At 36.1% G+C, this 12,876-nt stretch overlaps 1 protein-coding gene across 3 annotated transcripts in view; it reads right to left on the bottom strand.

Annotated features, from left to right (window-relative positions):
- LOC136825441 (sodium/mannose cotransporter SLC5A10-like) overlaps positions 1 to 12,876 on the bottom strand; it is a 405,606-nt gene that overhangs the window by 61,794 nt on the left and 330,936 nt on the right. Inside the window, exons 8-11 of one of the 3 annotated variants that reach the window (XM_067081887.1) lie at positions 12,162 to 12,270; positions 10,009 to 10,294; positions 3,476 to 3,644; positions 804 to 923 (exon numbers count right to left, since the gene is read on the bottom strand). The exons of the other annotated variants lie outside the window; for them this stretch is intronic. Of the exons in view, the coding sequence (XP_066937988.1) occupies positions 804 to 923; positions 3,476 to 3,644; positions 10,009 to 10,294; positions 12,162 to 12,270 (684 nt within the window). The remainder of the gene's footprint in view (positions 1 to 803; positions 924 to 3,475; positions 3,645 to 10,008; positions 10,295 to 12,161; positions 12,271 to 12,876) is intronic. 3 annotated transcript variants of the gene reach the window in all.

The raw sequence follows: 12,876 nt of genomic DNA, 5'->3' as shown, positions 1-12,876 counted from the left end.
ACTTTGACTGAAAAACCCTTTAGCTGGCAAGTCAATTGGCCTTGACTTATTGCACCGTGCACCTTTATTAGATCACAGTGGAGTGAGGAGAACGAGTGTGTGACATGGGAACAGTTTCACCCTGGTGAAGTAAATATCTCTTTGTCAAGGACTTCCCATTTTCATGGCACAACAAATGCCCATGTCTAGTGTTTTTGCTTTACTCTTCTCACTCTCTGCCTAACCTGCAACCCACAACAATCAACTAACTTGTTGGTATCTCATTCACTGCTTATGTCAACAGAAGCACACTGGATATTAAGAACATGGTCATGTCATCCCTTCTCATCAAATCTGAGAATCGAACACTTGACCCTCATTTTGTGAGTCAAGTTTGCTACCACTTCACCATAAGACCACAGAAGGAAAGAAGAGAACATTTTTTAGAAAAACATAAAGAACAGGGAGGGGAGTCATTTTAGTTCTTATAAGCACTGCACAAAATAATAAAAATTATCTGAATTCATAGGCAAAAACCTAGGAAAAGTTACTCAGGTCAAGATAAGATCAAAGATAATTACCTGGGGCACAAACATGGAAAAAAGTCACTCACACTGATGCCCATTTACAAGGGGGAACATGAATCAAAGGGACGCTGGTGACTAAGCCTGGCCATTTTCTCTCTTGAATGCTATATACCAAATTATAAAAGAATCCTTTATACAAAGAACAAGAAGTGTCAGTAATAAATGCTAGTAAGCCAGCTGTTTATAATTTATATATGTATATGATCCAATTTGGTAAAATTATTGACGATTACTTACCTTTCTAATAAAAGGTGGTCTATGATCTTCCTCATAACAATGTGGCTCTCCATAATAAAAATCGAAGGCCATACGAGTCATGCCAACTGAGAAGCCAGCCACTAAGCCCCAAAATGCACCCTAAAATGAATACATTGCTTTAGACCACAAACATTTTAGCGCAATGTTCTGTACATTTTAAAATGTCTACTCATTGCATTTGGTATTCAACTACAATTGAGATGCATATACAGTATATATATATATATATGTATATAGTATATATATATATATATATATATATATATATATATATATATATATATATATATATATATATATATATATATATATATATATATATATATACATATATATATATATATATACTGTATATATATATATATATATATATATACATATATATATATATATATATATATATATATATATATATAAATATATATATAGTATATGTATATATATATATATATATATATATATATATATATATATATATATATATATATATATATATATATATATATATATAGTATATATATATATATATATATATATATATATATATAGTATATATATATATATATATATATATATATATATATATATAGTATATATATAGTATATATAGTATATATATATATATATATATATATATATATATATATATATATATATATATATATATATATATATATATATATATATATATATATATATATATATATATATATATATATATATATATATATATATATATATATATATATATATATATATATATATATATATATATAGTATATACATATATATATATATATATATATATATATATATATATATATATTAATATATATATATATATATATATATATATATATATATATATATATATATATATACATACATATATATATAATATTATATACTGTGTATATATTCAACTAAAATTTCAAACTTTCATATCATTCTACATAACATGTAAATTAACACAAAGTCTGTTTTTGCTAATTTTAAGAGACTTACTAGTACAGTACAGCACTGTTTGAAAGAAATGTCTATTTACTACTGGAACTGAGCAATTAAATTCATATCAGGGATCAAGGACACCATACACATCAATCTCAATAAAAAAAAACCCTGCTGCAACACTGACTTTTCATTCTTAATTACGAAAAGAAATAATTGCTCTTTATAAATTAATATGGTACAAGGATCTTTATAATAAATTTTATATAAAATCACTGATTTTGAAGTAGTCCAGCCCTTCAGTTTTGCTGTCATCCCCTTGAAAGGGGAAAAATCATCTGCTAAAATTTAGTCTGTGCAATAATAAACAGTTCTATTTTCTTGAGATCTATGAATTTTTTATTTTCCTTTTCCTCCCCATTTCTGTTACATTCCTTCATTTTTTCATTTAATTTTCCCTTTTCTCTTATTCTTTCCTTTCTTCAGTTCCTCCTCTCCCATTCTTTATTTTTCTTCAGTTCATTCCTTAATATTATTCAATCACCTTTTCCTTTTCTTTCATCTTGTAATTTGTTCCACTTCATCTCACTCCTTTTCTTCGATCTCCTGCCCTTCCCACTGTCTCCCTGTTTTCTGTCTAATCATTCTGCTTTCCTTATTTCTCCTCCTTATTTTACTCATCCCTTTTATTTCTCATTCCTTCTTGTCTTTGGTTTTTCATCCTCACTGTTCATGCTGACTCCTGTCCATCTCTTTTCTTTATAATTTCAATTTCTTAATTTTTTCCATCTCATATTCTCTTACATACATTTTTTTTACATTAATTCCTCTTAGCTCTTAATCTTCTTTCTCTTTCCTCTCCTATCATTATTCAAAATCTTTTGTTTCATTCTTCTCTCTCTTATATCTTCTATTCCTTCTCCACACTTTCTTTCTACTCATCCTATATCCCATTTTCCTTCTTAATCATCATCATGCATTTCCTCTTATTTCATCCTTGTTCACATATCCCTCCTTTTATCAATTCTCATTCTCCTTCCCTTCTAGTTCTTCATCCACGTCATCTTTTTACCTTTTACCTTTTGTTCTTGTGCACAATTTTTTTTTATGTTTGCACATATTATGCCAAAAATGTGTTTAATGTCAAGTTAAATGTTTCTGAGGTGTGAGTTACACCCCACAGAAATCATAACTGATAAGTGTTTCAACACCAGGATTCAAACTGTTGCATGGATTAGAAATGACAGACATAAACTTTGGGCTAGGTCTATTGTTGTTCCCAAACCAGACTACAGTTTGAATTCCACCAGGGAGACAGCACTTATCAATTATAATTCCCCTTGGGTGTATGTGCACAGAACTTTGAGACGATAGAGGCATACCAAAATATTGAGTAAAATATCAATAAATGATCATTATTTAGCTTGACTTCTACAACATTGCCACTAGACTGCTCCACATTTTTTACTTGAGTAGTGACACATCAAGGCACATGAACAGGAAAGGAACAATGACATCCTGTGAAATGAGAAATCAAAGATGCAAAAGACTGAAGGGCAAAACACTTCTCTGCTGATCAAAACCTTTATGAAGATTGCTAAGCAAAAGCTCCTCAGATGTTTAGATCACAATTACCATTGTTTACAAAGAAAAGAACTCACCACAGAGCACTCTGTCTACAATGCAACTAATATTATATTTACCGGCTCATTCATCCTCTTCCAAACAATAGCCATGCAGTAGATTGCAGCAATTGGAGGTGCAAGGTATGCCGCAATGGACTGAATGTAGATATACAGTTGTCCACCTTGTGTTCTTTCAATGATGGGAATCCACACTATTGACAGTGCAACAAGCATAACAATGAAGATTCTGCAGGAGATCAGATTTTTCACATTTTCAAAACAGATGAACTATATTTCTATGTAGTTAGTAATCATGCATCTTACAAACTAGTGTCCTTTATATTCAAATGACTTTTTTAAGGTCAATACTTTTGTGCACAAGTAAAGTGCATACTTTCCTGACTTGCATATGGAAATAAAGGTAGATGCCAGTGATTCATTAAATTCTCCAGTAAAGCTTTGAAGCATAAAAGTAAACATAATTTCCACACTGAGTTGTAAGGAGAAAATAAAATATGAAAGTGATTCATTAAATTTTCAGTAAAGCTTTTAAGCTTAAAAGGCAATACAGTATAACTTTCAGTAAAAATCTTCAATATATCTTGAGAATTTAGAAATAACTTCCTAAAAATTCTAAATTCAGCATTACAGATTTAATAATATTCTACTGACTTTCAAAAGTTACTATTCTTATGCAGGAGTAAATGCAATTCAAGTACGGGACACAAATCATTACAGACTTTAAGCATAAATTCTGTTACATTTGTAAGATAGCATTTCCCAAGCTCGTACATCAGTATTGGCTATCTGATATCAAAGAAATCTTTACTTTTAAATCAGTACGTCTAAAAACATCAATACAAACAACAAGGGCAATCCTTGCTTAACGTTTTAACAAATGGAACATTAGGCATCAGTTTTCTACAACAGCCTTTCTTACAGGTATGTTTTTTCTAAAAATAAGATTTTCAAAAGTAATTGTGTTTTTCCTACATATACAAATCAGAGCCTTCTCCATAAGAGTATCCTTCACTGTGAGCTGGAATCAGTTGTTGCAACTTGGTAACAAGGTAGTTAACTGGTGGTAGGTAGGTGAATGAGGGATATCCCTACTAGCCTGAAATCACCTAGCAATTTTCCTTCAGCATCAAGGACTACGCAAGATGGAGATGGGATTGATAAAATACTCTGATTTGTGTACCTATGAAAAATACTAAATGCAGTACCTCCAAAAATATTCTCTGTTCCTACAGGGATACAAACCACATTGCCTTTTAGGTAGGAAACTCACTCCTTAGGTGGTAGGTATCTCTCAACACACTAGCATGTGGAGTCTTCACCCAGGAATGTCACATTCCCAGTCACAACAGTGAGCAAGGAAGCATTAACTCCAGAAACCTCCTATTCAATCTACCAAAGGGCTGACAGAGCAATAGAACCCTAAGCCTGAGTTTGAAGTGTCAACTCTCGCTCATACAGGAAAGCCTTGGAGAACCAAGAGTGACCCCTGACAGAGGTAACACAGTCAGAAAGCAGCTAAATTTAGCAAATAAAATTGAAGGATTTGGATTATATCTCTATCAGCTCCTCACTCTGTTAAAAGGGAGAGCTCTAAGACTGGGTGCTTGATTATGTCGCCTATCTGCACCTTCAACCAATCCAACACATACTTGGTTCAAGCTGCTGCTTCACAGAGGGATGAAACAAGAAAGAGGGAAGAGAAGCCTTTCACTCTACCATTCAAACCCTGTCTTACGCCCTCTGAGTACCTTAGGAAGGAAGCTTTTCTGTACTAGAACCTGGGTGACTAAACAACCTACTGAGCTGCCACCACTAGTCCAAAGAAGGTATCCAGGGACTTAGGTAGGATGAGGGAAAGGTGATCTGACATCTCCAAACAACTGCCTTCAATTGCCTGTGCTATTGAAAAGTTACTCCAAAATGCAAGGGATGGTCCCAAGCACTTGAATTTGTGGGGTCTTGCCCCAACTGTTGATTGACTTCTTCACCGGAAGAGATGTAAGCTTGTTGATTCAAGCACAAAGCCAGAAAGAAAGGGTGTTCCTGGACACCACCAGCTTGCGCTTGCTGGTACTAACAAATCGGCACTGACACTGTCCTAAGAGGCTGGGTCCCTTTAACACCTCGCACTAGGCATATTATGAAGTCCAGGAGAGAGAAAACTGAAAAGGTCTTGTATCTCTCACCATAAACTCAGGAACAAACAAGAGCAATAGAGATTCCCAACAATTTGAGTGCTGTATGGGAAAAAAATGGCCATATAAATTACCAATATTCATCAAGACTATGGTTAGCAGGAAGACAGCAAGTGTGAGATCTTGGTTTGAGGCCTCCCCAAAAGCTCATATGTCGCCTGAGTTAGGCAGTGGAGAATCGTGAGTCATGTTCTGTTTTGGAGGCCAAAGGTCCAAGGAGGAAAGGACTGCTCAAAGCTCCTCATGAGCAAGAATAACTTCATCGAAGAAGAGTAATTCATGAATTTCAGTCTGCAGACCTGGCTAAAGGCCAAACAATATCTTTTAGTGCAGAAACTGAGAGGAGCTTGTCTCAACGAAGGCTGACAAGGAATTCAGACAATCCACTGAACAGAAGCTTTGGCCAGATATAGACTCCTCTACTACACCAATCAGAGGATGGCCCATTTCCCTGGTAGACATTACATGAGGATCTTTGAAGGTACTCTGACATCTGAGCAGTACTGAGAGACAAGCCTTTTTCTCGTAATTATTACTTGATAATATCCAAGCTTTTAACTGGAGGGTTTATACCAACTAATGATACCTCTGCATGTGTAGCTGATGAAGGAGAGTGGGCCACAGGAGAGTCTGTGTGTGCCTTCACCAACAGAACCAGCATATCATGAAACCTCTCAGCATGGGGGCCAACTAGGAGCTAACAAGGTCATTCTTGAGCCCCAGTGTGACAACACTCAGCAGATCATTCAGCAGGTTTGACTGAACAGAGGAAAGTCATAACTGTCTATACTGACCAAGGGGTGTTGGAAGTCATCCACCGGAGCCATCAAGGGTTTTGGCACAGGGGAGCAGAACACCAGGAGCTCCTTGTTTAGCCACATGGTGACCAGGTCGATCATCGATGTTCCAAAGAGCTTAAACAACCTTTCTGCCACAATAGGGTTTAAGGACCACTCAGTCCCTACTATCTGCCTCTGATGGCTGAGCTGATCTGTCATGTTCTTCCTGCCTAAAATTACCTATCTGACAGCTCAGTAGATCAGAGATCCCTGGATGTTGGTACTTCTCTTCTCCAAAACTGTTCCTACATTACCTTTCGGAAAGAGTACGGAAGTTCACAAAATCAGACTTTTCCTTAGCTAAAGACTACTCTCAATTTGTCTTGAGAAAAAGACAATGTCACATCTTTCCATAATAAAGCTAGCCCAAAGTTGGTACTCTAATGTGGAAGGAAAGTCAAAGCCTCACCTCTCTACATTGGCAATCACCTGAACTTTGCCTTTTCATCCTCTCATGAGACACCAGTGATGGCAAAGCCAGCATTCGTGTTCAACCAGAGGTCAACCATGGTTCATGACTCCATTACCAAGAAGGATGTGCCTTCCTGTAGAAGTCTTTCCATGGGATGGTTGCTCACCGGTGAGCAAAAAAACCAAGTCTAACAGCAGGGGAGTAGTCTCAGAAATTCTCCATACTTTCCTGGGTCAACAGTATAAAAGCAGCATGTTTCATCTCCAGGCCAGCAGGGAACCTTTTGATCTGTATATCAGGCTGTTAACCTGAACTAAGACACCAAGAGCAAGCAGCAACTACAACAGTCACTCTCACTGCTTCACCTCCTGAGTGCACCCTGGAGTGTGCTCTTTCAATGACATGGGCTCAACATAGGGAGTGTGTTTCCGTCCCTGAGATTAAGCTCACAATGAGCCAACAAAGCTCTCTGTTCTAACTCCGCCTAACAAGATTCTGAAGAAGAACCCTCAGGTTCTAAATTCCCCATGCATAAGTTGGATCCTCTCCCCAAAGAGAGTCTGACACACCAGTCTGCCATGGTGAGCATTCTTGGACTCAAGGCAAGAATAATCAGATCTAGCAGCACCAAACACTTAATTTGAGGTCAAGTAAAACTGCTCAAAACCATAGTCCACATTCCTGTAACCTTTCCTATGATCAGTCAAAACTGGACTGGAAGCTAAATATTAAGCGCTCACGTGTGCTAATGTAATCTTGGACGAACCAGACACCCTAGTGACTGAACATCACATGCATGCAGTTCACCATGATGCAGTCGACCCCTGGTATTCACAGGGGATGCGTACCAATAACCCCCAAGAATAGCTAAAATCTGCAAATACTTGACACCCATCTAAAAATGCCTGTAACTGCCCACAGTATTTTGATAGTTCAAAACACCAAAACACCCTCTAAAAATGCTTATACCTGAATATTTTAAAAGTTTTATCAAAAAAGTGCATTTAGTCACAAAAATGATATGAAAATACAGTACTGCAATTTGTGAACATTTTTCTATGAAAAATACCGTGAATAGGCACATTTTTCTTGAATAATGTGTACAGTATATATGTACCACAGAGAAACCTGGGAATAGGTGAAGCCACGAATCTGGAACCGAGAATAGGCAGGGTCCACTGTAATTATGAATCAAAATGCAACGACCTTCCGAGCGCGAACCCTTTGTTGCCTACACATGATCTGGGGATCAAGTATGCATACTTTAGCTCTTGACACATTAAACACCATATGAAAGTTTGCACAATCATACACAGAAAAGTCAGCACTACCCAGCGCTATCATATACCAGCACACCTTTTGCACATGGAACTCTCTTTCTGTTGTGCAAAGGCAGTGCTGACTCTTTACACACCTCAGCAGAGGTATGGACAGGTGACAAATCTGAGAAAGCCCTCATGCTTTAAAAGGTATACAGGGCGAAAATGGTTCACAAGCACATCCAGAGAGAACTTCCAAGACCCCCTCCTCTTCTTACCACAGAAAAAAGAAGGACAAAAAGACAAGGAAGAGTTTAATGACGAGGAGGAGGAAGAAGACCATATATGCTTGCATTTCTTCATCCTACTCCATCCACGAGTCTTACTTTCCTCAGCTATAGTAGAAGACATGCCAAGGCAGGAAGCAAGTATGAACAGGGGTAGAATCCAGGACAGCCTTCATGTCTCTGAATTAAACGGGGAGACACTATTTCATGACCTTGCTCAAAGAACCCTGTGTCAACCCCACCTACAGCAAATGTCCTAGCTCCTAGTTGAGGGAATGCCATCACCACCCTTGAAGGAAGGAAAGAAGGCACTCATTTGAAGTCTGATGGAACTTCTTATAAGGGGGTTTCTGAGATCTCTTCTTCCTCTTCCCATGGAAAAAGAAGAGGCAGAAGATGAGGAAGAAGATAAGTTGAGCTTGACAAAAAGGAGAAGAAAGATATACTACTGCATTTCTTCAACTTAATTGTCAAAGAGTCATACCCTCCTCAAGGAGTAGCACAGGAAGAGCAAAGCCTGTACTGAATACCAAATACTAACTGGTAGCCTACCCTACGATGGTTACAGTAACATCAAGGATATAAAGTAGATAAATACTGGCTTATGCACTTTACATCATTTGTTGTCCACTCTTTGTGTTCTAAGTAATGTTGAACAAAAACAAAAGCACCCTACATACAATAAAAATGATTATAGAAGTTTCAACTTGGCAGGAGCAGAGCAAGATGCCTCTCTTAACAACAACTGAAGAAAAGGTGCTAGTGACAGCAAGTGAATGGGGCTCCCCAATTCACCCTCCTACCATAAGTTAACTCCCTTGTTACCAAGTTTCAATAACCAATTCCAGCTCGCATACTGAAGAACATTCCTACATAAAAGATGATTGTTTGTATTCCCATAGGAACAACTTTCCTTTGAAGCACATAGCCTATATTAATGTAATGAAACATTTTCTACATTCCAAATATATGTACTATATCTACAGTATGTAAATACCTTTAATGGTAGTTTTTCTCTGATATGTATGCATAAGTTTTTTTCAAGATTTAGGTGCTTAAGAACTGTTCTCAATCTTTAAAAGAAGATTTGAAAAGGGAAATTTATTTTAAGGTTAGTAAGGAAAATGGAACTATTATATAGTATTCACCAGTCAAGAATGTGGTGCAAAGTAAGAGGTTGACAGATGGTATCAAGAGGGACAAAAGAGATAGTCACTGTGACCTGGAAGATTCTTCTCTCTTCATACAACTGGTGGTCGTCTTGGTTTAAAAACCTTTCTTCCCCAATACTAACTTCTGGCCATGATGTGGATGTCTTACCCTTAACTGCAGAGCAAATAATTTGGATTATACCCAGTTTGAAAGCCCTTGCCATCTACAAAATAAAAGAGGTGCAAACTCATACAGTATTACTGGATTCTTCAGTCTACATATAATCACTAAATCTGAAAACAAGTTTATGCAAGACAACGATGAGCAAGGAAAACCCATAACATATTATCTATGCTTAACAAGCAAATCTAGATTTTAATATATTACAGAGTTTCAATGACATCCAACTACCTTTGTGATATCCTCAATTAAAAAATATTCCTTACCTTCCAACCATCAATTTCTCTCTTGTTGAACTTTTTGGATGAAACAGTGACCAAATATCCATTGTAAATAAGGTGGATGCAGAATTAAAGATAGATGTCAGGTCACTCATCAGGGCTGAAAGCATTACTGACAGCATGATCCCACGCACACCACTTGGTAAAAACTCAAAGACAAGTTTTGGGTAAGCAGAATTAGAGCATGAGGTAGGAGACCCACAAAATTTCAAGCATTCTTCTGGATCAACGCATCCAACTTCATTAGGATACAACACACGTGATATCATCCCTGCAAAAAAGAAAATATCTTTAGGATTGCTAAAACTGCACAACAAACTACCAGAGGTCTTTACCTACTACAGTATTAATTGTGATATCAGTGAGAATATTCATAACAGTTCTTTACAATGGGAAATGACAAGACACGAAGTCAAACAGTATAATACAACAACTTCTTTTCTATTCTACTGGGCACATAAAATAAAAACTTAACTTATTTCCAGTGCTTTTTTATCTTAGGAGTTCAAGCCGCCCTCTTTCACTTTTAGTGATTGCTATTTGAGGTTTTTTAAAAGTCCCTGATTTCCTTATAGTATTCACTCCTTGGTGTTTGTGGCTTTACTCTTTTTATCTTTGAACTTATTTCTAGGTTTCAGTGTAACTACTTCACATTGGACATTGTTAATGGCAAATCCCCATTTTCTATTGCTGGCAGTGTGACCTAAATGTACTTCTGTTCTGTCACCAGCAGTTTTCTTCCACTATCAATATCATCCAGGCTACCTGTTCTTGACATCCTACTCAAGCTTATTTGATTGCTTTATGAATATTTGGCTATAAAGGCAAGCACTGAGGCACTTTTGGTCATTCAGTGCTTTAGACAGTGAACATAAGAAGTTGGAGAGGCTGGACAGCAAGATCGAAGAAAGGAAGCGGAATAGACGTGAAGTAAATTGCTAAAAAGTGGGCACAGTTGGGTACTGAGGGGACATTGTAAACAGCCTTTAGTAATGCCTACAATGCCACATGCGATATGCACTGACAGCGCTACCTTAGTAAAGCTCTGTCTTATGGTGCTGTTCCTCTGAGCTCATGTTTTCCCACATTTACTCAGTGGAAAATCAATAATCTTTAACTGTAAGGTTTGGTCACTTTCAAGACTGCCTAGCTTTGGAGCTCTTGATTATTTTTCCTGAAAACTTATAATCACCCATCCTTCAAGAGGCAGGTCCATTACTTCCTGTGGCTGTTAAAACCTACTTTTTACATCCAAATTTTTCCATTTTTCTTCAAGTTTGGGCTAGATACGGTTGTCAGCATCAAAATAAAACAGATGGATTATTTGTCCAATATTAAAAAAGTCAATCAGGGATTCTGAGTTGTGCTCACTAATACTTCAGAAATTACAGGGATACATCCAATTACACACTGTATTTCAGAAAAGTTTAAAAGGCAATCCATCTTGTTTTCTTTAAATTTTCTTGGGCTCCAACCAGTTTAATCACAAGCTTCTTGCATGGAAAATAAGTATTAAGATAATCAGCAAAATTTAATTCTGAAATAAAATACTATTGCTATATAAAATTTTGTCTAGTTTAGTAATTGGCAAAACACAACACTTAATGGTGAAAATGTTTAGGAATTTCCATTGCATTTTCTTCTTGTTTCCTTCTTTAAACATCTTTGTCTCTTGCTGCCATGTCCAAACATCCCAGCATTCCCATTTTGTTTATGCTTTTATTATAAGTCTGAAGTATCAAAGCTTGTTTGTAATCATCTTCACAGATCAATAATCAAAATAAAACTAATGATGATGTGCTTACCTGAGTAACAATTTCTTTCAGTTCGCATAGAATGTAAAACCTAGGGAATTTAACACCACTGGAATTTTGGAATTTCTCTGATGAAATGATCAACATGAGAGGCACCTTAGCATCTGGTGGAAATTCTACAGCTAGTATGGAATTACAGTAATCATGTTCTGACATGAATCAAGTTCAAAATATATACATCAATGAATTAAAACTACATGTCCCCTAACCACATCAACCACTACAGGAACTATGCCTTGTCACTGAACAATCGTGCTACTGTACTAAGGGAATAAGAAAATAATTGGAATTATCTAACAACAAAACTAACTGCAATTATCTTACCTGGAATAACTACCATAAATAAAGGCAAAAGCTTTGCATATCCTGCAAAAAGTGTACCCCCTTGTGCATGGGAAAGACTGCGAGCCGCCATCACACGCTGAACCATCATCTAAAAATATTAACAAACACTAGTTAATAATTCATCAGATGGACTACAAACATGTAAAATAAATATATTCTACAAACATGTAAAATATTCTACAAACATGTAAAATAGATATATTAATCCCACCAAAATACTTGGAAAATACTGAAAATGCCATATATTTAGATTACAGAGGTATGCAGTGAAAGGCTTCAATATCTATAGTTTTTTTCTCAAACACTTTCCAAGATGATACATGAAGTGTGTGGGGCATGTGTTTTCTGGCTTCACATACATATTTTAAGTGGCTTAGATGAGATGATACGGGAATGAACTCAATTACTGAGTAGATTATCAGTGTTATGTAAATGTGTGCTGTAGCTGATGACTGGGTATTTGCCTGTACTTCTTGCTAAGATTTATATTTTTTAAATGTCTAACCCCCAATGAAACCAAATAAAAAAAATACTCATTTTTAATACAAAACTCATTTATGTTTGTGCAAATTCATGGACCTTGAATTCCAGCTAGGCATGATTATCACTTTTTGTGTAGTCTACATGTATAAGAGTGAGAAATGAGCATGACTGGGAGAAGGGAATAGAAATGTAAATACTGCATCTGTATTCA

The sequence above is a fragment of the Macrobrachium rosenbergii genome, chromosome 37 (assembly GCF_040412425.1).
Source record: "Macrobrachium rosenbergii isolate ZJJX-2024 chromosome 37, ASM4041242v1, whole genome shotgun sequence".
In the NCBI taxonomy this organism is placed as follows: Eukaryota; Metazoa; Arthropoda; class Malacostraca; order Decapoda; family Palaemonidae; genus Macrobrachium; species Macrobrachium rosenbergii.
Note: the sequence above shows the minus strand (reverse complement) of the source record. Positions and strands in the feature narration are given on the sequence as shown.